Source organism: Calidris pugnax, unplaced genomic scaffold, assembly GCF_001431845.1.
Source record: "Calidris pugnax isolate Ruff unplaced genomic scaffold, ASM143184v1 scaffold69, whole genome shotgun sequence".
In the NCBI taxonomy this organism is placed as follows: domain Eukaryota; kingdom Metazoa; phylum Chordata; class Aves; order Charadriiformes; family Scolopacidae; genus Calidris; species Calidris pugnax.
The window spans coordinates 2,616,238-2,642,338 of record NW_015090859.1 but is presented as its reverse complement, the minus strand read 5'-3'; the positions used below and the strand labels follow the sequence as shown (position 1 = coordinate 2,642,338).

Genomic DNA, 26,101 nt, shown 5'->3' with positions numbered 1-26,101 from the left:
CACCAACAAACAATGCTTGACCTTTCGGTAACATCAAGAGAGGAGCTCTATTAATACATGGCATTTCCTCTCTAGGAAGATTACATCCTGCCTTTGGGGGAAGAGAAACTCAGACTAAATTATTTTTCCTCTTTAACTTAACAATTCCAGCCCGGCAAGAAGAAATATAATTAGTAGCATGCAGCTTGGTATTTCGTTCAGCTGCAGGTATTGGGTGATTTTCTGTGTGGAACAGTGCTGGGATGAGTGATGGAGCCAGGGGGCTCGACTTCAGTGTCAAACACGCGTCTCTCCCGCTTGAGCTTCAGCCAGTTGAGGCTAATTCCTCCTGATTTGGGAACGGTCATCGAGTCCTGTGTCTGCAGCTGAGTCACACAGAAGCAAAAAGTTGTTACTCATTAAAACTTGGTGTGCTTTTCGGAGGGAGAGAGGCTGCCTAACTTTTATTCTCATGTCACAAGTAACATTCATTATGCTTTTTTTTTTTTGGGGGGGTGCTATTTATAGAAGAAGTACAATTTTGAGTGGGGCAAAGCTTTTAATTTGCATACTCCAAGCGTATAGTACTGTTATGAACTACTGTAGTGTTTGGGTTTTGGTTGATTTTTTTTTCCCTTGTTTAAAATACTACAGGCAGGTATGCTTTTAAAATAAACCATCTGCTTTAAAACCAGAATTCTTTTGATCCTTGCCTGTAAGCAGCCAGTCACCACTTTGAGACAGGAAACTCCAGGAAGGGAAGGAGAGGTGTGAAATATCTGGGAGTCATTAAGCAGCGTAGCAGAAAAGTAGCTACCAGTTGCCAGGAATAGTAAATCCTGCTTACACAAGACATTTTTTTTTTTTTTTTTCTTTTCTTGGTTCGGCTGGGTCCCAAAGACCTCCTCCTGCCCTGTGTGGACCTGTGTCCCACAGGCCAGTGGCAGCAGTGGAGTGGGATGCTCCCCCAGGGTACCATCTTCCACCCAGCGGGGTGGCTGCAGCTCTCGGTGCTGCCCAGTGTGGGGAGTTCCCCCTTGGCCCTTCCCCTCTTTTTATCCCTGTAGGAATCCCGCAGCACTGCTCCCTCCCCGGCTCGCCTGCCCCCAACCCAAGGCACCTAGGACTTCCTCCCTGGAGCACCAACAAATTTGCTTTAAGCTCTTAACTTTACATGAATCCATACTTGAGAGTTAGAAGCAAATAACAAGAAAACTCATTTACAGAGAAAGTTTGTGGGTGGGTTTTTTTTGTTTGGTTTTTTGTTTTTTTTTTTTTTCACAGAGATCCCTAGAAAGCACAATTGAAAAGAATTTCACCAGGGTAGTAACCACCCTGAAGAAAATCTATCAGGATTTCATAGAATCATAGAATTGCCTAAGTTGGAAGTGACCTTTCAGATCACCAAGTCCACCCATCAACCTAACACTGACAAAACCACCATTAAACCATGTCCTTCAGCACATCATCTACATGGCTTTTAAATGCCCCCAGGGATGACAATTCCACCACTTCCCTGGGCAGTCTGTTCCAATGCTTGATAACCTTTCCAGTGTAAAGATTTTTCCTGATACCTAACCTAAACCTCCCCTGGCTCAACTTAAGGCAATTTCCTCTTGTCCTATCACCTGTGACTTGGGAGAAGAGACCGACCCCCACCTCTCTGTGACCTCCTTTCAGCTAGAGAGCGATAAGGTCTCCCCTCAGCTTTTGAAGGCACCAGTGGGAAGCTGCAGCGTGTGTCACATCCAATGGCACCAGCAAGGGAGGAGTGGTCCACCTGTGCCTTGCCCCCTGCTGCTGATGCCCAGGAGGTCTAGGGATGGAAAGGACATAGTGCCCCGGCTACTGCGCAGGCGAAAGAGTGCTTTTGGGTTTTTTGTTTGTTGTGATCTGGGTTTTTCCCCCCTCCCTGAAGTGTGTTTATTCACTTACTGGAAGAAGCTGGTTGGACACGAAATAAGTGGAGAAGTGTGCAAGGCCCCGCTTCAGAAAGCGTGCATTACCCATAAAGGTATCCACTCCTTTGTCATTCCAGTTTTTTTTCTGCTCAGGACTTATTTTGATGTTTTGGGAGGCAGCCCTTTTGGATGTATTATATTTGTAATCGGAATGGCAGAAGCTCCTTAGTGATTGAAGATGTCCCTGCTCATTGCAGGAAGGTTGGACAAGATGATCTCTTAAGGTCCCTTCCAACCCCAACTGTTCTATGATTCCATGACTTATAACTTGGCTATAAATATTAAGCTGGGGTTCAATTTCAGACTGCAGAAGGATGATGGCTTGTTGAAGAAGCTCAGTAAAACAGATGTACAGAGAGCCTTTTGCTAGTTCATGGAACGTGAGTCTGAAGGAGGACCAGGGTTTGGTCACAGTGAGGTACAAGACCAATGATCAGAAAAGTTCTCATGGTCTGAATGCATTTGCAAGGGGTCTTGAAGCCGAGCAGCATCTCACCTTAATCCAATAGTCTTCAACGATAGCCTTCTTTCACAACTGTTAGAGTAATATTTTATTTTGAATCAGAGGATCAATTTTTAAAAATATAAAGACTGTAACAGGGTACGAAGTTCTGCAACACTTCTCTTTCCTCTCTTACAACGTTGCTAAACTTCAACTATTTGGTCAGAAACACTCCCTATCACAATACTGCTTGAATCTGTACTTATTTATATTTCTGCCCAAATTTGCAGATGGTTTTGAAAAATGAAATAGGAGAGAAGCTACATTTGGGCAGGGATTAGCACAAAAACATTTACATAAGCCAGAAAGGAATAAACTGAAATTTCACACAAAATTGAGTCTCAAGGAAAGAGATAACCAGGAGGATGATGAGAGTAACTGGTCAGTGTACTCCATAAGAAATTCATGGTGCTGTGGCTGAGTTAAATCTAGGCAGATGGAAAGTAAATTTTAGTTTTGGAGAACCCTTCCCAGAACCAAAGTAATGGTAAGACAAAGCATCAGCTAAAACGTTTGGTTGATAAAAGCCCTGACAGACCTAGAATTTGACAAAAGCCTTGAGCACTAACAGACCTACAATACCATTGTCCTTGCTAAACAAAAAACATACGAGAATTTAACTCCAATTGTTTAAAAACCAGCAATCTTTTCAGCAATTGCAGAGCACGGTGTAATTAAAATGGCTCAGCACTGCTGTCTGGCAGCAGAACCTGAAGCTTCTGAAGAGGGCTGGTGAGCCCTACCAGGCTTCTTAAACTGTGTCAGCTGCTCTAACAAGGCAAAACCAGGAAAGTCCTTTTTATTTTAATAGTAAAATATCTAAAACCAATGCCACTGTGTCATCAGTGGTTATATACGGAAAGGCACAGCTACACCTGGTAGAACTCATTCCACTCTTGACAATGTAAGTTCTTAGTGGAGTTGGATCTGTCAGGTTTATTCCTCTTATAGTTTTGCCTGAAATTACAAGACAAACAGAAAAATGCAAATTCCAATTAAACATAAGAAAACTTTTTTTTTCCCATGAGGGTGGCATGGGTTCCTATCGGTACCACACGCTTGAGTTGGTACCCACCAACCCCAACCACGCCGGGATTCTGTGATTCCCTATTTCATGTTGTATTGAAGCTTTATGGAATAATGTAAAAACAAGATTTCGGATGGCCTTTGTTGTAAGTACACGCATCGTCTCAAAAAGCTCCTGTAAAAAAGGCAGTCTCAGAATTCTTAGAGAATAATTATTTGATGCTTTGAAAATTCTACAACCTGGCTCTTGGCCGAGGCATGCTCTGTCACAGACTTCTGTCTTTTGCAACATTAGCAGTAAGAGAAGCTCCCCAGCAAACCCACACAGCCTGTCTACATCGTATGGTCTTCTACACTGGTCTTCTGCATCTAATTAGAATCTAATGTTTAGCTCCCACGGGGCCTGACAGGATACAGACCCTGAAATCTGTCTCCCCGCTACCATGAGGCTGAACACACACACACAGAATTGCTTCTTAAAATAAAGCAGTAAATGCTCTCCTTAAATTTGAAATACAGTGTCTTCCAAGGTATTCTGAGGTGAAAAGATGTGAAAAGCACACGAATGAAAACCAAATTTACACATTTTTTTAAAACCCTTGCCTTATGAACACACTATAAATCTTGTCACGCTAAAATTATGTGCCTAAAATTTTAGCATTGCACGCAAACCAGATTTGGTTTTCATTAATGGTTTTGAGGCTCTGAGGAGTTTTGCTGGTTTGGCCAACAATCTGCAAAAAGACAAGTCGATTTTCCTATAGGCAGTACTCTCAATTTTAATACACTGTGGGTATCTTGTATGTAGACAGGGAACCACGTAGAGTGTAAATTCTATTTAAACACTGATTTCTTTCAATCTGTTGCATTTTGCCTCAAAATGTTCGGAGGAGTATAATTTCCATGCAAACCAGACAAGCAGTATTTTTAACCTATTTTTGGAGTTCAAGAACGACACGAACTTCACACACAGAATATCTAGTACACGTTTCTGTGATTCAGTGAAGGACAACTTGCTGGGCTCCTCGTATTTGCTTCCAACATACCGACAGAATCAAGAAATCCCACACTGTACTGAGAAAGATTATGGAGAAATGTGATTTAAAAACTATAAAAGACTCACTCAAATTGCCAGTAAAAATATGTCTAAACAAAATATTCAGGTACAATGTAATATGTTTATTTTTATTAAATTCCAATTTGTAAAGGTCCCTTTTTAAACAAAACAAGAACAAAAAACCCAACACAATTCAGAGGGCTTATCTCGTTTACCATATTTTCCCCACTCTCCACTTACCATAACACAAAGCAGCAACTTATATTATTAGTGCTCATATAGTGCACTTATATGAATTTCGTGTATTAAGCTTTAAATACAATGTATTTTCCGTGAGCGTAGCCCAAAGAGTACACAACATTACATTTCCAAAGCGTATGTTTAAAAAAAGGACAATAAATGTATATCCAAGACAGTCAAACTCAAATATTTTGACTCGGCAAACCCTATAACAAGTAACAGCAATTTTTAAACCGCGTACGAAGCAGAACAGTGCCAACATGCCCCCCGGTCTGTGAGCTATGGTAAAATATCAAGCGTAGGTATCAAAAGGAGAGAAGCCAAAGAAAACCACCACGAATTCAGAGCTAACCTGGGGCACGCACCCAACCCAACCGTTGGCCAAAGGAAGGCAGCCCACCTGCCCCACTCTGGAACGCAAAGAGCCCACCAACAACGAAAAGCACTTCTACTCTACGGAAACTGAGAGCGTTGACTTCTTCCAACGCCGCCTCTGCGCTTTCAAACGACTCGTTCAGAAAAAAAAAACAAACCAGAAGGGAAACAGCTACTTATACCAAACCAACGGACGAACTAGAAAGTCGGAGAAGCTCCAGAAGATTGCCACTTTTCACCCTTGCATAGTGATAGCTGGCGTTGATATTGCTACCATAGCTTCAGCAGAAGATACGGAAAAGAAAAAAAAAAACCCAACCTTTACTTCTAAGTGATGCACATACGTAACGTTTTCTTCACAAAATTCAGTTAAACATCGTTTTAATAAAAGGGAAAACAGCTCTAAAAAGGGAAAGATAGTGTTCACAAGCTTAGAAATAAAAAAATACAAAACCAGAACATTCCATAATAAAAAAATGAACATAATAAACATTCCATCATAACAGCACCTATTTTATCACTAAATAAGCCCCATACATGCAACAGACTACAACTATTGTACAAGGCTGTCAAATTAAAGGTTTACTTTTCATATAAACAAAGTGTAAAAATAGCAATAAGTTGCAATCTTCAAATTTAATGCTATGGGAGGATTTTGTGTGTCCCCCCCCAAGATTCATTTGGTAGCAATTTCAATATGTGTTTGATATAAAGGTCATTCATCTAGGAACCGTGATACAAATACATTGTGCCTAGGACAGTATTTTCGTAGCTCTGTTCAACCTTGACAGAATTGGAATGCTCAACGACACTACTAAGTTCGGGGATGCTTTCGGCAGTATCCCCAAAACCATGGTAGTGTCCATAGTGCAAAGTATCTCCGGGGTCTTCCACCCACGAGGGCCGGTTGGACACGCAGCTACTGGGGCTCCCGTTCAGATGTAGAGACCCACACATGTCGGTGGAACTATTCATGGCTTTCTCCGGTTCCTCGGTGCCGTTACTGGGGTGAATCCGATGCCGACCGGGAGAAGTTATTCCAGGAATTATCCCGTTAGGTGGTGTTAATGTTAAACACTCCTCACGCCTGGCATCCATCCCACTGAGCTGTTGTGCAGCGGCGGCGAAATCCAAATGTCCATTGATGGCACATCCATTTGTCAGTGCATTCAATATGGAGCTACTGCTATTCATATCTGCATTAAGAAATACACCTGTCACCAACAATTAAGAATAAATCGAAATACATCAAAATGTCTCCCAACTATATTCCGCTTATTTAAAAAATGTTGCCGTACACAGCTTTGAAAATAAATCTACCCTTTCTTTATTTATAACAATATAGGTAGTTCCAAGTCATGAGAGCTGACCAGTAAGCTCGGAGCACGGATTATGTTGAAAATGCAACTATCTATCTACATTTAATGCGTAGATATGCTCATGTTAATCTTCGCAAAGATAATGTGAACTTCCCAGAATTTTTTCATTTAACTGTATGAAATAAGTGTAGCAGACAACATTCTGGGCAGTATTTTGAAAGGCAGAATAAAAGGCATCTTTCCACCTTAACTGTAATGCCCTCTTGGGATGAAATATTACGTATATACAAGAACCGAGTCTCTGTGAGAGGGTCAAGAGTTGTTTTTTTTATTTTTCAGCTGTAATTTATCTGTGGCTACTTTTTTTTCCTTTTTAGTGCTACCTCTCACAGTACAGTATACACTGAAACACATCAAATAAAGAAATGTTATGTTGGGGTGCTAATATAAAATGCTTCAAAGTTCCTTTATTCAGAAAGTACTTCAATTTATCTAGCAGCTGGCTAAACAACATATTAGGCAGGTTTGTATTTAATGGTAAGGTTATCATGACATCTGTACAATCCACATGCAAAATGCCATACAGTAGCAACAGCAGAGTGCACAGAAGACTAAAAAAGATGAGTAGGAGGAAATAAAATTCTAAAAATGTGCATGCAAAAACCACTGACGAGTTCTGAAGCATTTTCTCCTTCGAATTTAGTAATTAGTACAATAGTTTTTATTTCCATAAACAGATTTCATCAGTATGTCTGAAACATATGTTTTTGCAGTGGTACTCAAAGTACTAGCACAAAAAAAGGGTGATACATTCTGCCTTAAAAATGCCTACTGGTAAAAGGCATCTAAAATGTACATCTATATTGGTAAAGATGAGCAAGGCAAATGTAGAAAGTACAGACCTATATGGTGACATTTAAAGGTTTTACATTCCGGTATTATCCTTGGATATGTGCACATATGTTTATGTATACATGAGAGCATAAACCTATGTGCAGAACAGGATTGCATTTACTCTGCATTTCCAATCCCAGCCGGTAAGTCTGTTGATAACTTCCCACGTTTATAAAACACTGGGTTCCTGTTTAAGTGACACATAATGAGTACCACTGTTTGACAAGGAAGAATCTGAACTTTTGGTTCTCTTATTAGTCCATCGCGTGGGTATTATTTCAAATATGGATTACGATACTTGATACTTCACACACAGCAATACATAATGCCAAGAAATGTGTTTGATTTGTAACTCACTAGATGTACTAACTGCAGTTTCCTGCTTAGTCCCTACAGGAGTTAAAATAACCACATCAGCTGAACTCACTAACTACAAATTCTTATTGGAAGTGGAAAATAAAAGCCCCAAACCCATCACGACATCAAAGCTAATATTTCAGTGATGAAAACGCGCAGAATGAATTTCATATAGTGTTTATTAACTGAAAAGTGCAGAATTTTAACTGCTTAAAAATAAATCCTTATAGGCTGACTTTGCCAAATCAAATTTAATAAAAATGGCACTATTGTTAGTTCATATGCAAAAGTAGGTAATGAATAGTTCTAGTGATAATTATAGAATCTTATTATTTGTTAAAAATTAGCACCTATAGTAATAGAGTACATTTATGAAAGACAATCATTTTTTCATAAATAAGAACACTTAGTAATTATCACTGGAATATATCATAGTCTACTTTTCAAGTACTGATTATATATATATATGTATATATATATTTATTCCTAATATATTAAAATATCTATTTATCATAATTCCCTTTGGTGAATCTGATCTGTGGTACAAAGCATAAACATATTTATCACAGAACAAATCAAAGTAAAAAATTAATTTCTGAATGTAATAATGCACGATCATAGTAACTCCATGCCTTTACCTACAAAGCGCATGGAAAAAGCTGACCCAAGAGTTTTAATCGAAACTCTATACACAACCTGGGGTTAACAAAAGTATCTTGATTAAGCAGCCCTTAAAAAACTTAGAGCATTAATATTCACTAATACTAGTAACATTCTGACTGTTTCATGAAGATGGATACAAAACACAAAACCTGTTTTCCAAGGTATGTAGCTTCAAATACTAGTTTAAGACGTGTGATGTCCAGTCCTTTGTTTACATTAAAAATCCAGAGCAGGATCCTGCACTTAGATCACTGTGTCTGAACAAATTCTCAACATTGGTATATGTCTAGACTAGTCTTTATAGTATTTGTTCAACTATTTTGAATATCGTTTAGTTGTAACATACATAATGTACAAAGCTATATAGACACTAGGATATGTTTTCCTAGCAAGTCTTTTTATTAGCAATTAAATCTATTTAATGGAAATGAAACGAATAATTTAAAGTATTTCAGAATTTCCTTTAACCTGAAATTATAGCAACTAAAAGCAAGGCACAGCATAATACAAGCCTCAGGTTAAAAGTGAAACAGCCATTGTGGATTTCTATCTGAAATAGTAATAAACCACTAATATACCTTCTCTTTTACCATTACAATATATCGCATGAAACAGCTAATTTTAGATACCTACTAAACCCCCAATATAATGGGTATTACAGCAATACAATAGTTTTCAAGACTTTAGACAACAATGTGCAAAAATAAAGGACTAAGTTTTATACTTAAATTAAAAATAAAATGCATATTGATTCTTGCAACGACAAGGAGTTTGCATTGCAGAAACAGTGTATATTTCAATTTCTTTTGGTCCAACAGAAGTACTCTCCTGTTGTTTGGTGTCTTCAACCATTTGAATGTTGTTGTAGTTAACAGGAAACTGTCCACTCCCACCTGATACAACGGCAAACTCTCTATCAACGTGCATATTGTCACCATCGTCCTCAACTCCTCCGTTCATCATTGGTATTAAGCCATCAAAGCTGTAAGCTGATAAAAAAAAAAAGGTCATGTTTAGTCACTGGTGAACACGTGAAAACTCAGCCAACAAACAGCTGAGTACTTTCATTATTAAAGCAAAAGCTTTTTTACAAAGAAATGTTATTTTTTCACGTCTGAAAGCTTCTGACGTGTCTGAGATTCTAAGTGCAAAGTAAATGCTGAGCACATTCCTTCTAATCCCTCAGAATGAAGAATTACCAGTGTACCTATCAGACTTTGCACCTACATATAAATTATTAGTCTGATAGGCTACAGATTAACTGAAGAGCCATGTAAATTACTCGTATTTAGGCTGTACTGCTAGTGTGCCCAACCAATAAGCAGTAGTCTCTGCCCCACGTTTCCCTGCTGTCAGTCTGGACTGCTCCCTCTTCCACTCCCAAGGGCCCGTTCTCAGTAACCCATTCACATCAGACTGCTCCAGGGATCCCTCCAAGAACTGAACAAACATATCTATCTGCCTTCCAAGGAAAGCCAGCACATAGATACTTTTGTGGGAAATGCTTTAATAAGTGAGATGGGCTTGACTTCCCTACCTCTTACACCTACTACCCAAAGCACTGCTCTCACACTGACACCAACACGCCTTTCTATATACATTGCACACAATATGTTATTAAGGGCTACTTTAGGAGACCATGGGTCAGCTCTCATTACCTTGGGCACAACAGAAATTTTCATAAACTACTCGTTTTTAAAGAACCTTAAGCAATAGCTGAAGTGTTTCAGGGCCAAAGAGGTTACGCAGGGCTTAAAGGAGACCAGGGTACTTGGATGATTTGGCTTCAAATCACTCTAAACCAGGAAGGGAAAGGCATTTGTTCTAGTTGCCTAGAGGAACATGGAAGTGCAGTTTGATGCTGGCCAATTCAAGGGTACACCTGGCAACGCCTCCATCCCCACCTCTCAAAGAATACCTAGAAACACCTAAATGTGCTGAGGCTCGTGATACTGACACCGTCAGTCATCGGTTGTGTACAGCACAGCACAAAAGCCAACCTGCCCAGGGCCATGCCCCAGAGGGACCAGTATGATGACGGCCACCCACACAGCCGTGTGACCACTTGGCCTGGTGTGCATCATCATTAATTGACCCTGTGTGCCACCTTCTACCAACCTGCCCGGGAAGCAGGGGGAAATTTTTGTCATAGATTTCAGAAGAATAAACATAAAATCCAGCTCATGCTTCTAAGTCAAAATGAAAACCTATTTGGTCTACATCCTGAGAGTGGCCACCTACTTAAGTTCAGCTTCAGCCTTTGGAATTCATTTTGAGGGAGTAATTAGTTTGTAGCACAGCATATCAGGTATCAGTGTTGTTTAATTTTTAGGCTGAAGGATTTTTTTTAATACTGTGCACCCGATAGCAGATAAATGTGCATGCATATAAACAAAATTAGATGTTGGGTAACCCCCACCCACTACCCAGTTGTCCCGATTTGAGGTTTAGCTATTCCAGGACAAAGAGTGAAGGACAGTTTGAGTAGTTATTTACTTCCAACTCTACTCCTTACAGGCTCTTGCAAGGGACATATACTGTGCCTGGTCACAAGAAGCAATTTTTATTTTTTTTTCCAAAGCAGTGATTGTTCTAATTTGGGGTATGGTCATCAAAACCTGACTCTGCCCTGCAAATACAGGCTGCCTGCGCTCTCTCTGAACAGATCTCCTGGGCAAACAGCCTTTAAAGGACACAACAGACCGGTGTGGTTTTGCTAAGAGCAAAATTATTACCACAACATGGGGCTTGTTTTGTAAAAAGGTTAGCTCAGCACAATGATGCACTGATGACTTCTCATTACTCAGCTCTGTTGTTTACAAAGCGCCTCAGGAACAGTGACTCATTCTCACTCCAACAGACTTTTTACACTGATACAATAAATATTACTGATGTTGAGGTCTTTGAGGGCAGACACGTCAGATTAGAAACTTCAGCTTCTGTGGTTGGGCCGTATCTCTTAATTACTGTACATACCTTCAAGCAAATGCAGCAAAGCTTTTGGCTTTGTTCGCAAAGGTCTTGAGAAGTCATACTGGTAAACATTTCAAAAATCACCCAGTCTGATTGCTCCTCCAATATCCTGACATTGCTCAGGAGATCTCATTCACTTCAATGTACTATTTGTTCCCTTGACCTCACATCCACTGGACTGACTGTTCATGCTGAAACGCAAGGCAGATACTGCTACTTCATGACAACATATAGAATAAAAATAGCTCGTCCAGGGCCACTTCCGCAGATCGTGGGGATGGGGAAACGCTACCTATTGGCTAGATTGGAGCCACTTTCTGAAACTAAAAGACATTGCTGAACATTCAGAAAGGTCTTCAAAACAAAAGATAGGGGTCTTTGACTTCAAGCAGCACCTCCTGGTAACAGAATATGAATGCACCGAAGACATCTTTCCATAACTGCACCTGCATAACCAACAAAGTTCTCATTCTATGTAGCTATTTAAGGACATTATTCCTGAGGGGCAGTCTTGCATTTAACTGCATAGGCACTCTTCTCCATCACGAAATTATTCATAGTTTAGACCAACTAAACAAAGCAGCATATCCTGTTTATGACTGGCTATGGAGTACCCTGCTAAGGCCTCTGATCCTGGTAGAGTTGAAATGGTGTCTGGATGGCAAGTATTAAAGCAACTACTACAGTGTCAGTGTTGATGTAATTTACCTTGTCCATGTCATATTTTGAAACGTTGTTTTGGTTTCAATTCCCCTCTTGTTATGTGCAATTAAGCACTGTTAGAGACCGTTTTATTTGTCTCACAGAAAATTACATCCGTTAGAATATAAACTTTAAAGAAAAGTGTCTTCAACAAAGACCTACGAATTCCCTCTCCTGACACTAGACACAGGAAAAAAAAACAAGGTTTGAGTGCAGAATGCTGCATTTTTACTAGGACTCTAACAGGATGAGCCCCCGAGAGGAAACAGAGGATATTCTCAATTGTGTTACTCAAGGTGTTCGTAAAATGTAAAAAAAGGTCTCTTTGTAGAGCCACAAAAAAATATCTTGAGATTGTACTATCACATCATTGCTGGCAGACGAAGCAGTATCCTCAATGCACAAGGCAGAAAATGAATCCTTAAGATCCATTCTAGTCTTGCATCCTCCTGTAAGGTATCAGTTCCCCTTGGAACATCATCCTGGAAACTTAAGGTATTTTATCTTAATGTCACAGACATAATCCCTCTTGATTTGAGAAACCTTTTTGCATTCAAAAACTGTTTGCTAGATGGATCAAAGGAATTGAATTGTGAATGCATCCTGAAGTAGAAAACTAGCATTGAATATCCGGGCATCTTTGTGAATTAACACAACATTATTTGGCTCTCCTGAAGAAGAAACTGAGGAAGGAGGAGTGGAAACCACTTTGGCTTCCTACTCTTCCGTGTATTATTCTTGGCATCATGTAACTTTCTCACTCTGGAAGTAGAAATTTCAGAACACACCAAGATGATGACATAGGAGAATTGGGATCTTGTGGCACAGAATAACTGTATTCATCTGCTTATTGTATTAATATGTAAATTAGATATGTATGTGAGTTTGTCAATAATACTCAACATCCACTCTGAAAGGCTTTAAAATGTTTATTTTCCTTTCTCAGCAACAGCATCACCCCATCCCTTTTACCTCTGGGGTCTCACCTTCCGTTCTAGCCTTCTTTACTCCAGCAGACTCTGTATCTTCAAAGGATCTCTTTCGACTTGTCCCACCACCGAATGGATTGGGACCTGCATTCTGATGGACCCCATTTAAGGTGCCATTGCTATAGAAACGATTCAGGTGACAGTTCTGGAGGTTCAAGAGAAACTGGGCACATTCTTGGAAGCCCTGGGTATGTGCAAGGTCTGCTGCTGTCAGGCCACTGGCATTTCTCAAGCTGTACAATACAAAGAAACTGAATTACACTCATTCATCAAGCCAGCTTGCTGCTGCTGCTGCCCTTACTGACTATCTATCTGTTGGTGATGAGAAAAAACATACACTTAGCAAATTTCCATTAAGAAATTAGTTATCAAACTTAGTTTTATAACTAACTTAACTTTTCGCACATACATCTGGCTTCTAAGCAAATTTTGGGAGACAATACACTTTAAAATAAAATCAATATAACTATGTGCCTTAAAAAAAAACCATCTTCCTATTTAAACTTCTCAAAAAGCTTTACTCTCAAGCAGTCTGAAGTATCTGATCTTTACATAAACTTCAGACTAATTTAAGCCTTGCATTTTACCATCTTCTGCAGTTTATTCTGCAATCTATTGCTTTAACTTGAGCAAAAGATCAAATACTCAAAACAAACTTAACATGACTTGGCAATTGTCCATGGCATTCTGGTTTCTAAGGTAACAACATCATCACTATTCTGCCTAACAATAAAATATATATACATATACAAGAAAAGATAGATAAAGATGCTATACTTAGTTATGCTTTGCTTATATTTTTTTTTCCTGGTTTGTTTCTCGTTTCAAGGTGTGTGACATCATAAGTGCTGGGACTTGCTTTGTTATCTGAACCAAGACTTTTCCATGCACAAGAAAATGGCACTGGATTTTGAGTATTCTAATGCACCAAGGACTTCATAAATGAAATCAGATAGGAGATGTAGAGGTTTAATTTGAAAGGGTACTGTATCACTTGCATTTATACTGACATACAGTATGCCTGTACTTAGAAATATAGGCTACCTTCATAAGTGTGTGCATAAAAGTGGAGACAAAAGGGCCAGAAATGACAAAACTAGATTGTGAAGCAAAAGATGCCAATAAATCTTTCCTAAGTTTTTTCCACCTTTCCAGACAGATGTAATCAGTCAGAAAATTGAATTTTTGTTTCTCGGCTTCAATAGTTTAGACAAATCCATTACTTAAAAATCTAGAAACACACCAGCAGCAGAGTAAGAATTCAGAAGATTAATAGACCTGATTCTGTTGAAACTCACATGAGGTAGAAACCAATTCACTCCAGATCATGAAAAGAAAACAAAGAACAAAGCCCAGATTTGCTTCCTAGATCATTGAAACTTATTTGCTATAACAATGAGACTAAAAAAAAAAAAAAAAAAAATGGAACAGTTCAAATTAGAGAATAACTAGAGCAAAAGGTAAAAAAAAGAGAATAAAAAAAAAAAAAAAAAAATCTTTAGAAACTATTACAGCAAGACTAATCCCATAAATGGATACTGCTGCATTACATAAAATTTGGAAGATTAAGTCAAAATACTAAAGAATCAGAAAAACCATTAGGCTAGATCAGGGTAATTTCATTCAATACTACAGCATTTTAAATCACTATTTACTTGGACTACTAGTGAAAATCCAAAGAACAGCAGTAGGTCAAGAAGGTAAGACTTTAGAATACTGAAAAACTTGCTTATAGTCAAAAGAAATGAAACCTCAAGGTAGAGGTATTAGTTTTGAATATCTAAAAGATAGCTGTCAAGAGAATAATCCATTCTGTGCTTCCAGTGCAGGCAGCATATGAACAAGATCAACATGAACAAAGAGTATTTAAAATTAGGCATTAGGAGAGTTTCAGAGCACAAAGGTTGCTGAATCTCCAGAGGGTTCTCTTCCCCACCTTGTTTTAAGAGCAGATTATTTCAGAAATTTTGCAAAACAATGAATCCTTTCCCATGCTGAACTAGGTGAATTTCAACATTCAGAAATTTCAACATATCCATTTTGGTCCAAAGAATAGTGCAGGTTTCTCAAATCTGTTTTAAATTTGTGAGCCCCAAAAGCACAGTAAAGGAAATCTAAGCAAAAGCAAATTTAAGTTACGCAAAGATAAAAATGACCAACACAATATGATATTTATTGACCACCTAAGTTAATAAAACTTCAAGAAGCAGGTAATTCTGTTACTTCGCAAATGTTACTGAACATTAACGCTATTTTAATTAAAAAAAAAAAAAAAAAAAGAACTTCAAGTCACCATTTCCCAAAGAATGTTGATATGAATTGCTAAAGGAATTTGGAGATGCATGTTAGGCTACACAACCAAACTCTGCGAAAGAAAAGTTGCACTTCCCAGAAACAAAATAAATGAACTTTAAGTTCGTGTTTGTCAGCGTCTAAAATGTAATGTCCCTTTCCCATCTCTTCCTGAACAGCTTACTCTTAACAGGTAGACAAAAAGGCACTTGTTCCACAGGAATATTCTGGAAGCACGGCATAAGTTTTCAAAGGACTCAAGCACGTTTGCTGTAACATTCTTGCTTCTGAGAGTTTAGAAATGTCTCTCTCAAAAATCTGAATCTGAATTTAGACTACTAATTTCAAGAGAACTCCCTGTGTTCAGAAGTTACTAATGAAAATGAGAGGGAAAAAAAAGTCCAATCAGATAAAAGATTACAAAATCTAGATGACTATAAACTGGTTGGCCAATTGCTACAGAAAAGAACACAACTGTTAACACACTGCTCTGTCTCAGTGGGAACACTAATTTGAGTATCTTTTCTATATCCCGTTGTCAACTTCCATTAATTTAATCGGAACTTGAATACTCTGGGACTTTCCAATTTCAGTTAAACTGGCTTGCATTCCAATATTACTGGGAAGGAGAAAAGAAGATGCTGACAAAATTGGCAGAAACTCTTAAGACTCACTTTCTCAAAAAACAGAAAGGCTAGAAAGACAAAAAAGACCTACCTCTTAGAAGATTTTTCCAGCCTTCTCCAGAGGAAAAAAAAAATAAAATCTGTCACTGGGAACACAAAAGGCAGCAAGAGCTAGTCATGCTATACTAGCTCATTATAATAAAATGCAAGTATTCCAAGAAAAGCTAACTCAATTAGCTACATGCACAAAGCAGAAAAGAAAATGCTTGTAACAAGTATCAGAGTTTTACCAGACTGAAACAGTTTTATGCGTTTCCAAATCATGTAGAATTACTGCCATCACTGTGAGTATTCTGAGCGCATAACAGAAAAATACGCTCTTACACAGTCCTTCTGGAAACCCTCAAGTGGAGTACTTGAATGAATTAAAAAGCTACGATGTCTACTAGACCATCCTTTAAAAGCACTGATCTGGGTTTTGAATGGAACTACCCTGTTAGAACAGTTACAAGGACCTGGGAACACACTTATGACTAGATCTGCAGTGTATGGTCTGCCTCAAATGCTGCCAATGTTTGAAAATGAAGCAGCTACCTCAGCTTAGTCCATGAGCAAAGAATATAAAAGCCATTACTGTAAACAGACTCCATTATAGGAATGAAAATAGAAATAGTTCAATGCCTCAACTACATCTAAGACTAAGAGAAGTTCAAACTCTTATGTGTAATCCCTAAGTCAGTCCTTGGTTATGAACTGCAATTATATGTAAACTGACTATCAAGTGAAAAGAAGGAGGAACAGTAAGATTCATTTGGTTATTAAGAAGACTATATATGATACGGACTGCATGGTTAAAAAAAATATATATCAAGAAGAAAACTCAACAGGCAATTGCTATATTTAAGTAATTAAAATTTAATTTCTTAGAGATGTTCCTTGAAAGGTATTTATCTTCATTTCTCAAGGATATTATAACTGAAAATAACTTCAAGACCCAGACTGAAAGAAAAGCAGTGACAAATAACAAAAGTAAACCATTGCACAACATGGACAGAAATACCTCAAAATATCTTGTAAAAAAAAAAAATCTTCTATTCCACCTATCCTCTGTTTTTTAGTGAAGTTAAAAATCCCTTCAGTCTTAGTTTTGATCTTTTACCCTAAACATCTTGAAATAGCGGAAGCTGTGAAGTCCAGAACACACTGTTTGATATTAAATCATCAGGCAAACTGCCCTTTTGTTACTGCTAATCATACAGTAAATATGACAGCTCTATTTCCGCAACTGCATTACTCAGAATTTAAAAGTGAGTAAGGAAATTTCCTGCAGGTTTTGTGGGTGAGTTTGTTTTGTTTGTTTTTTTGTTTGGGATTTTGGGGTTTTTCCCCCCAACAAAGACATTGAACTTGAGGACAAGCTTGTGTTTCTTTTCAGGGCTTTTCTCTGAGCTAGGCTACCTACCTGAAACAAGATTAAGCAAACAATAAGATACACAGATTGGTCATTTTCAAAGATGATCTTATGAAGGAAGACACTACCAGTAAGGAAGCTGTGGAAGGATGGAAGAAAGTTACATTAAAAAAAATCAAGCTAAGTCTTGAAAAATTACAGGAATTTTATGACAAGTCAGTCTTTCATTAAATAGCATTCACTGACTTGATGCAGTATTTTCTAAAGGTTGACCTAGTTACTGTCAAAACAGACCGCTGTGCTCTAAAAACTTATTTCCCTCTCTCTTCAGTAAAAACAAAAAAGTCAAAAATCAAAGACATCTCTGAAGGAGGTCAGTCCAGGTACAGGAAGAGGTGGAAAAACTGAAGAAAGGACACTGAAAATATTGTTCCTTTTTGGCACCTGCTCCAGACAGGAACATACATGAAGGCTTGAACTGACAAATGGGAGAAAAATTTCTTAATTAACCTTACCCAGAACTAATTTTGGTAAGTCATCAGAAAGTCTATTCACTCTACACTTCGAAGAGACGTACCTTGCATCATTTCCAAAGCAATTCAAGCACTTAAAAAATGAATGAGCCCCGTTAAGATTATTTCACTTGGCAGTATTTTTTTTCCTTCAGTTTATTTTTATTTCTATGCAATTCTTACTACTAGAAACAAATTAGAATCATGAAGCATATTATTTACTCTCAGTCGACTTGTAGCTAAAATCCAGGAGCTGAGAATGATAAAGACAAATTGTTTTCCTCAAGGTACAGAAGCATGAGATGCTAACTCCAAAGTAAGAGAAGGCAAATGTAATGGGAAAGATATATTTTCATATTATAAAGTCTTTATAAATAGAAAATAATGCATAAGAAAAGTTGAGGAAAGTCCGGATATGTACGATTAGAAGTAGGCGATCTTGATGTTCCTTGACAGACTATGTTTAACACTTGAATTGTTCTGTAGTGACAGGTGTTTTATAAACCCAAAACATTTACTCTTAATATTTTAAGAGTTAGAGCTCTGACTTTTGTATATACATTTATTCACAAACCTTCAAAATTGCCTAAAACAACACTCTCAGAACACACGCTTTTCTTCTTCTTCCATCAAGTGACGTCCAGTGGCAGTCTTCAAAACTGATTGATCTTGGCATGAAGAGGACTTTTTTTTTTTAAATCTGTTTTTCTCCCTTCAGTTGCCATCATCAGAACTCCCATTTTAAAGGCCCAGTTCATCTGAGAGTCCTGGTATCAAATTAAAGCAGCTATTAAGAAGACACTGATGAAGCATGTGTTTCCTTCTTCTGAAATGCTTTTAAAAATGCTGGCTGAGAGTTTAATTAAACTGTTGTTCAAAAATGAAAAGAAATAAGTATGTTATCTGACCAAACAGGATTGATGTACAGAAACATGAAGTTAACTTTCAGCTTAGCTTTAGTTTAGAAGGATGTTTTTATTATTTTAATCTAACCACAATTTGTTGAGAAGTTCGCTGAAGGAAGAACCTGAGGTAAGCTTTTAAAAAACATGCAAGATACTTCCCCTATGATTAAGTTATAGAAAATAAAACTAAAGCAAGTAAAACAAAACTTAGAATTGGTTAAATATAACTACGTTGGTGCAAGAAGATTTACTTCAAGATAGCTTACAAAATTTGCTCTTAGAAGGATCTGTAGAAAGATAAAGACTTGTGCTTTTCGCATCAAATTATGAATGACAATGAATTTACTTAGAACTTCATTCCAAGTTCTTTCAGTTGTTCCTATTTTTTTACTTAGTGGAGGAAAAAAGAAACTACATTTCTACATGTCTTTAACATAGAAAGACATTTGAAAGACACTACCTTCCACTTATAATGTCACATACCTTGAAAAACAAAACAAACGTTTGCTACAAAAAGTCAACAGTAAATATTTTTGAAAAAAAAACCCATTCATATATGTAAAAAAATCCCCTAAATGTTTAATTTTAAATAGTGATTACATCACCTACAGCTTACTGTGTTTTTGTTAATGCCATGCGACAATCTAAGAAAATAAACCACAGTTTTCGTATATCAATGTAATATCTGTTAAAAGATACTGATCTCAACTTATCTATTGTTAGTTTACAAATAAAAATGTAGATAATTGTAAATTAGGGTAAGCAAAGCATGCAAATCTATAGATTCTATATCTGAATTCCTAGATTAGCATTAAAACCAATCACCGCAACAAATACCTCAACAGTATGCCTTGTGTGCAGAAAGGAAGCGATACTGAACATTCAATGCCACAACTGTAAGGTTTTCGGAGAAGCACCTGTGGCAGTTTCAGCAGTTTCTATATGGAATGCTCCCCCTTTCTAGGATTACTTGAAAAAATCAAGTCAATTCGAATTACGTAGCTGTAAAACATTGACATGTGTAGTTTTTACAGTTTCAGAATCTTCTGTTTGATTTAAACGGGCAATGGTGCATAAACAGGAAACTTATATCATAAGGGATCACATATTTGCAGGCAACATTAAGATTAAAAGTTACATTAACATACAAAAAGTGCTGTAGCACATTATTCAATATGTAAGCCATTATCATGTGACCACCTTAACAACAAGATACTAAGCCTTTTATGCCTTTAAAGCATCATTACTTTCATCCTGAAACACCAATTTGTCAGTTCTTCACTGAATTTTATATAGAATGGATTAAAATTACCGGTCAACTCATGGCTTCAATTACTTTAAATTTAGTAGGCTGTATTTCAAAAGAATTAGTAACTATTCCTATACAAAAATTAGCAGATACAAGGATTAAAACAAAACAAGAGAAAAAAAAAAAAGATCAAAACACTAAAACGCCCACAGTGAGAAGAAAACGTTTCCTATATAAACATCAGTATACTAGTCTAAAATTTCTAAAGCAAAATGATTTTAAAATACAAAACTTTAAGTGTTTTAACCCTTTGGTGTCCAAATACAAAAGTTGTGAAATAGTTTCAAACATGGGGTTTTTTTCAGATACCAAGAGAAAAATATTCTTAACTAAACAGATGTGTGTCACTGCTAGGGACAGCTACAAAAATTCATGCTAGAATTACATACTGGGCATCTACAAGCACAAGTTGGTGCCAAGTTTTTATTTCACAACAAAACATGTGGCAGCTGAAATTATTTTAGACTTTCAAGAACAACAACAGAGTTTCTCAGAACATCCTCCAAAATCATAACAAAGTGAATATACTGGAAAGAAGGAAGCTCTTCTTTGTGAAGCCACTTTTTTTCACATCAAAATCAAGGTCCAGTATAAATTATGCAACTACAATCAGTTCAACTCACAACTGTACAAATGCTGGCAGAAGAAAAATTCATTAATCATGGTAGGAAACATTAGAATTACAAGCATCACCGTAAAGTGGTGATTTATTCCTACATCTGCATTCCAATTTATATGCTTTAAGACAGAGCTCAAACAGCGGGCTTCGATTTTCAATCTTGTGTACAAATGATTCACATTTCCAAGTAAGCTTTGCCTGAACAATATAGGCCTATCTGACTTTGCCTGGTATCAGCAATCAACAATAATTTTAAATTCACATCTATTATTAAGAAGTGACTCCTAAATACAACTCACAAAAGGAAGGTATGAAAGACTATCTTAATTCTTAAAACAACAGTCTGATTGCAATACAGCATAACAGAAAAGACCTTCCCTATTAAAATGAAAATGTAGATCACTAGCAAAAATGAATTCCAAATAAGCATCTTTTTAGTACTGCAGCCACTTTAAGTCCAAAGATGACATAAGAGTTACTTAGCCAGCCAGCTTTATGAAAATGAGAACTATCCTTGCTGCTGCTATCACGTTTCCAGAAACAGACCAGGAATTGCAGATAAAGTTGATTACAATGAGGAAAGCATTATGGAAGTCTATTAAGAAAAAGTTCAGCGCAAGCTCTGACTTGAAAAGATCAACAGCCTTGCAATGCAGATTCTGCCAAGATGCCTCTAGTAGCGAACAAATCTACATTATTCTCCTCAACATACCAAGTGAAAATCAACGATAGCTTAGAATTAGAAAAATTAAGAAAGCAAACTTGTCTCAAATGTGCCAAATGTTGAAGTTCAAGAGATCCAGCACAAAACCCACAGACAGCAAGAGCTTGGGAATAAAATTAAAGAAAAGATATAAATGAGTTTTAAAGTATTTTTGTGCCAAAAGGGGGAAAAAAATCAATAACTGAATTATTAAAGGTATTAGATGGAGTCATTATTTTCCTGTAATAGGCACAGAGAGGGAGACTATCAAACCGCACAACATTTTATTTTTTGTGACAAAGATAACTTGATGCTCTTACTCAAGTAGACAGAAGATCTTTCTGATTAAGAAACTACTGAAGTGCATAAAACCACTTTAAATGAGTTTCACAAAAGATTTTTTTCACCTTAGCTTTTCCTCTATTCCAAAGAAAATTCATCTACTACATATGGGCAACATCAAGCGAAATAGAAAGAAGGAAACAGAAGAGTAACATTTTCCGTAAGTTAAAGCTTCCAAAACTCTTTCAGGGTTTGTTAAGCCTCCACGCAATGAGATCCAGCTTGCAACTCATATTAGAAAACTTTTCTGATCAACCTGGACATGTTCTGGGCCATGCCACAACTGCCTACTGTTTTTTGTCCAGGTTCAAAGGTACTAGGTGAACTATGATCAACTTCAGTGAAGGGACATGAACTAGACATCAACACAATCGAAGTTAGAGCAAATGCACTGCAATTAACAATTCTCCCATCACATGCCCAGTCAAAAAGTATCAGCAGATCAAGTACAGCACCTGTGCAGATCATCACCACCATCAATGTCTGGGCTAACCATCACAACTAATCAGACTCTTGTAATTGGGAATATACTGCTTCTTCCACTGTATCTAACTTCTGCTCGGGCCAAGTTCCACTTCATCACACTTCCATTTTTCCACCTGACTTAACTGCACTCTGGTTTCTGTTGCCAGTAATAGCTTAACTTACAGAAAAAAGTAACCTATCTGAAGAGAAGCTGCACAGTGAACATCAGTACAGTATCATATGTGAAGGCAGATCACTCCCAACAAAAAACCTCCACATTCCTGTCAGAAATCTGAGCTATCCTCACATAGAAGTTTTGGTAACACTTCCATGTTCTTTATCCAGCTCTTTGGGACTGAAGAAAAGCTAGGAAACCAGTGCTACAAATCACAAAGGCTCGCCACTAATGAATAAGATCCCGTATCAAGCTGACCCATATCCTGCAAACTTCCTTTATGTTCCACAACGGTCTTAAAATACCATTGCTTTAATGAAAGATTTAACTTTAGTCATAAAAAGTACAACCCCTCACATTCTTCTCTATTTCTGAACTGGTGTCAATAACTACTGTTGTTATTCCATCCCCACTAAGAATAATCCACTCAAACTGAACAAGAACTCAGTCGTAGGAGTGTGTCTCAGCTTCCTGCAATTATTCAGAACAGCTGTAACTGAAACCTACCCTTTTCCATCCTGGTTTACTGTGAGACTGAGCCTCTCTCCTCCACTTTTTGATTTGCCATTTATAGGCCCTGCTTCTGTATTTTCAAATCTTCCCTTAAGACTAAATACAAATTACTGCCTTACTTCACGGTCACAATCTCCTACAAACCACGTTAAGTTCTTCTACAATGATGGCAATCAAGCCTGAAAACAAACATTGGAGAAATTAGCAAGTTTTACTTGTAATTAATTTGCAGAAGAATTAAGAGTTTCACCACTGAAATGTACAAACCACTTTGCCCTTCCATAAGAATTTACATAAGGCAGGAAAGGAAAAATGAATTCCAACACCTGTCACCTCCACACAGCAGAATGGTCACTAGAAGAACACTACAGCAGCAGCCCTTAAAACACTTGTTATATACAATGAAAGAAGAACAGCCACATTTTTTCCTCATTGATACTGCACTGTCTAATAATGCAACAACAGTAGCTAATCCAGCAGTTTAACTGTGATCTGGAGAGCAGACAACGCGGTTTGCAAAAAGGATCGTGTATGAAGTGGTTAGAGTTTAAAAAGCATCCAAGTGATTATACCAATATTAATATACTAATTAACAGGTAAGAACCACACTGTTGAAAAAGTAACTAAATCCTATTCCTAAATAAATAATTAACAAGAACCTGAAGCACTATTCTCAAGATGAGGTTAATAAGAAAGCAGGGTGTTGATTCTTTTACACTGAATCAACGTAGCAGTAGAGGTTCTGAAGCAAAAAGATGAAATAGTAATGGCACTTCACAAGCACAAGCTCAATACTAGAAGCTTCGTAGTTAGATTAGCCAGGCAAGAAAAACAAGCAAGCATTAAAAACACCTGTAAGCATCTGCTAAGATTTTAAGAAACCAGGAAGAAATCCAGAAATGTAAGAGATCTCTGACCCCTGAGACTCTTCAAGAGAACAGGCCATGCGAGGTTCCCCTCCAGAATGAAAATGATCGGAGGGTTTAAGACACACAGGAAGGGCTGATTTCTGTACTATCATCATGAAACCTACGCATCACTCTTGTTCTGTCTCTTCACTAATTTCAGGAAGTCAAGAAGTCTCAAAAGTATAAATGAGAAGAACAAAAGCTGAGATATCACAGGAGCGATAATTAGAATGTGAAACACACTTCAAACAGAAATGTACTACAAGAATTTCACAAAGGGCTAATCCGGTGGCCCTAAAAAAAACCTCACATTGGACAGATTTCTGTTACGGAAAACGAAGAGCAGTTGTGAAGAAAAATAGAAATTAATGATGCTTTTTTTAAACAACACAGTACAGTTCATGACACATGAATTTGCAAAGAAGAATCAAAATTAAGCCACTGCCAAAGAACGAGAATAAAGTTGATGCTGAAAAACTAAAGACCAGATATGGGATGTTTCTGGCATTACAGAAGCAGTGAATTTACACATTAAAATGAATGCAAGACAGCTTTAATGAGAAAGTGGCTGAAGTGTCTGCCTAAACTAGATCAACATCACAATATGAATATGTCATCTGGTAGAAACAGATGTACTGGTACATTTATCCTAGCACGTCAGTTATTCTCCCCAAACTTGGAGACCAGAATACAAGAAACCAGAAAGGAAAGTATCTCTTCAAGGTCTTGTAGCATCCCATCACACTACGCAAATCCATTTTCCTCAAAACCTTAAGATTTCTGTCAGGCCAATAACAAAAACTTTCCTCTGCTACTATTCAAGTATCTTGACCAACAAAAAGTACAAGCAAGTACTTGTGTTCAATTGGATGGATGCACACCAAGCCACATCTTGTCCCACACTTCTTGTCCTTTTCATCTCTTTCTATCCCAGGATAATACAGTGAAACTTCTCTCCTAGCTCGATTTAAATCAAGACACTAAGGAATACACAACTGTTCAAAGGACAGTTGCAGAATAACTTTTATTCAGAAATAACTGGACACAATGCACAAGTGAACTGCATGAAAATGGATGTGAAACGGAAGAAGAAAGTTCAAATCTGTATAATTAACAGCTGCATCTGCATATTGTATTTTTGATTCAGCAGTGTCCTGTGTTTATAGCTGAATTTTATATTTTTATATATGCTGTGATGCAATCCATGTAACTATATTAACACCCAGCATTTCAACAATTAGTGTAAAAGAGCAAAACAAAACATGGCACCAAGAAGGCTTTTCCTCCAAAAAGAGCTGTGGACACTTGTGTGTCACCATGATAAATAATACACAATTAAGCAGACATAAATCGCATAATTATGCTTTTTAGTGAAAATCCAGCAGTTACTATGGATACTTTAAAAGGTACTATCCACATTAAAAAGTCAGTTACACAGCAAACCTTTTCACTCATATGAGGACATTGTGACCACCTGCTTCCCCCTCTTCAAGGGTCCATGAATACCATAGTTAGTGGAGCAACCATTTTTATGGCTGTAGAACATACTGTGCACAGAATATGCTTCAGCTAAAATGAGAAGGTAAATACCACAAAAAAAATCAAAATATTTTCACTAGGGTACAATTATTATTTTAAAAATTATTATTAAAAATTTACAAAGGAATAGAGACCCAAATTCTCTCTCATCAATTAGGAAAACAATGCAACAACTTCATGAAATTTAGAGACTGCAACATACTATCATTTCTCTGTAAAAGCAATACACTAACAAGCCTGAAGTAAACTAGAATAATTCAAGCAAGGCAATTTTATTCAAACTAAAATTCTTACTTTCATCCTTACTGGACTATTGTTACTATTCTTTGGCTTCCAGTATAACCAAAGGAGTGAATAAAGTAGAAATACAGTAAACACTGACATAAAAGATTACACTAGTCCAAGTTACTTCATTTTAACAGCAGTATTTCAATAATCACTCATTAATAAAAACCACGTATTTTGCAATATTACACTACTGGTTACTAGTGTTTGTGTAATAATGAAATCTTAACATCCCTGTTCTGCTTTCGATAAATACTAGGGATGGTGCAATAATTGATTTATACTAGAAGTATCATGTATAAGCAGCATATTTGACTATTTGCAGTTATAAGGGATATTCTCTCCATCTTCACGTAACTAGATTTTGATACTTTAACTGTATGAAAAAGTAAGAAAAAATTGGATCAGAAGATCTAATCCCCATAAAAAGGCCACATCACCATCAGTAAAGATCAGCACT

The 26,101-nt window shown here is 37.2% G+C and overlaps 1 protein-coding gene across 6 annotated transcripts in view; it reads right to left on the bottom strand.

The window, feature by feature from the left end:
* Positions 1 to 4,626: 4,626 nt before the first annotated feature.
* ANKRD10 (ankyrin repeat domain 10) overlaps positions 4,627 to 26,101 on the bottom strand; it is a 37,124-nt gene continuing 15,649 nt past the window's right edge. For 4 of the 6 annotated variants that reach the window (XM_014944101.1, XM_014944106.1, XM_014944104.1 and 1 more), the window contains 3 exons: positions 13,035 to 13,270; positions 9,267 to 9,362; positions 4,627 to 6,354 (listed from right to left, as the gene is read on the bottom strand). In XM_014944101.1, the coding sequence (XP_014799587.1) occupies positions 5,864 to 6,354; positions 9,267 to 9,362; positions 13,035 to 13,270 (823 nt within the window). In that variant the 3' untranslated portion in view covers positions 4,627 to 5,863. Of the gene's footprint in view, positions 6,355 to 9,266; positions 9,363 to 13,034; positions 13,271 to 19,620; positions 25,184 to 26,101 lie in introns of those variants that run through there. The other 2 variants (XR_001412277.1, XM_014944102.1) reach the window with 2 other exon arrangements.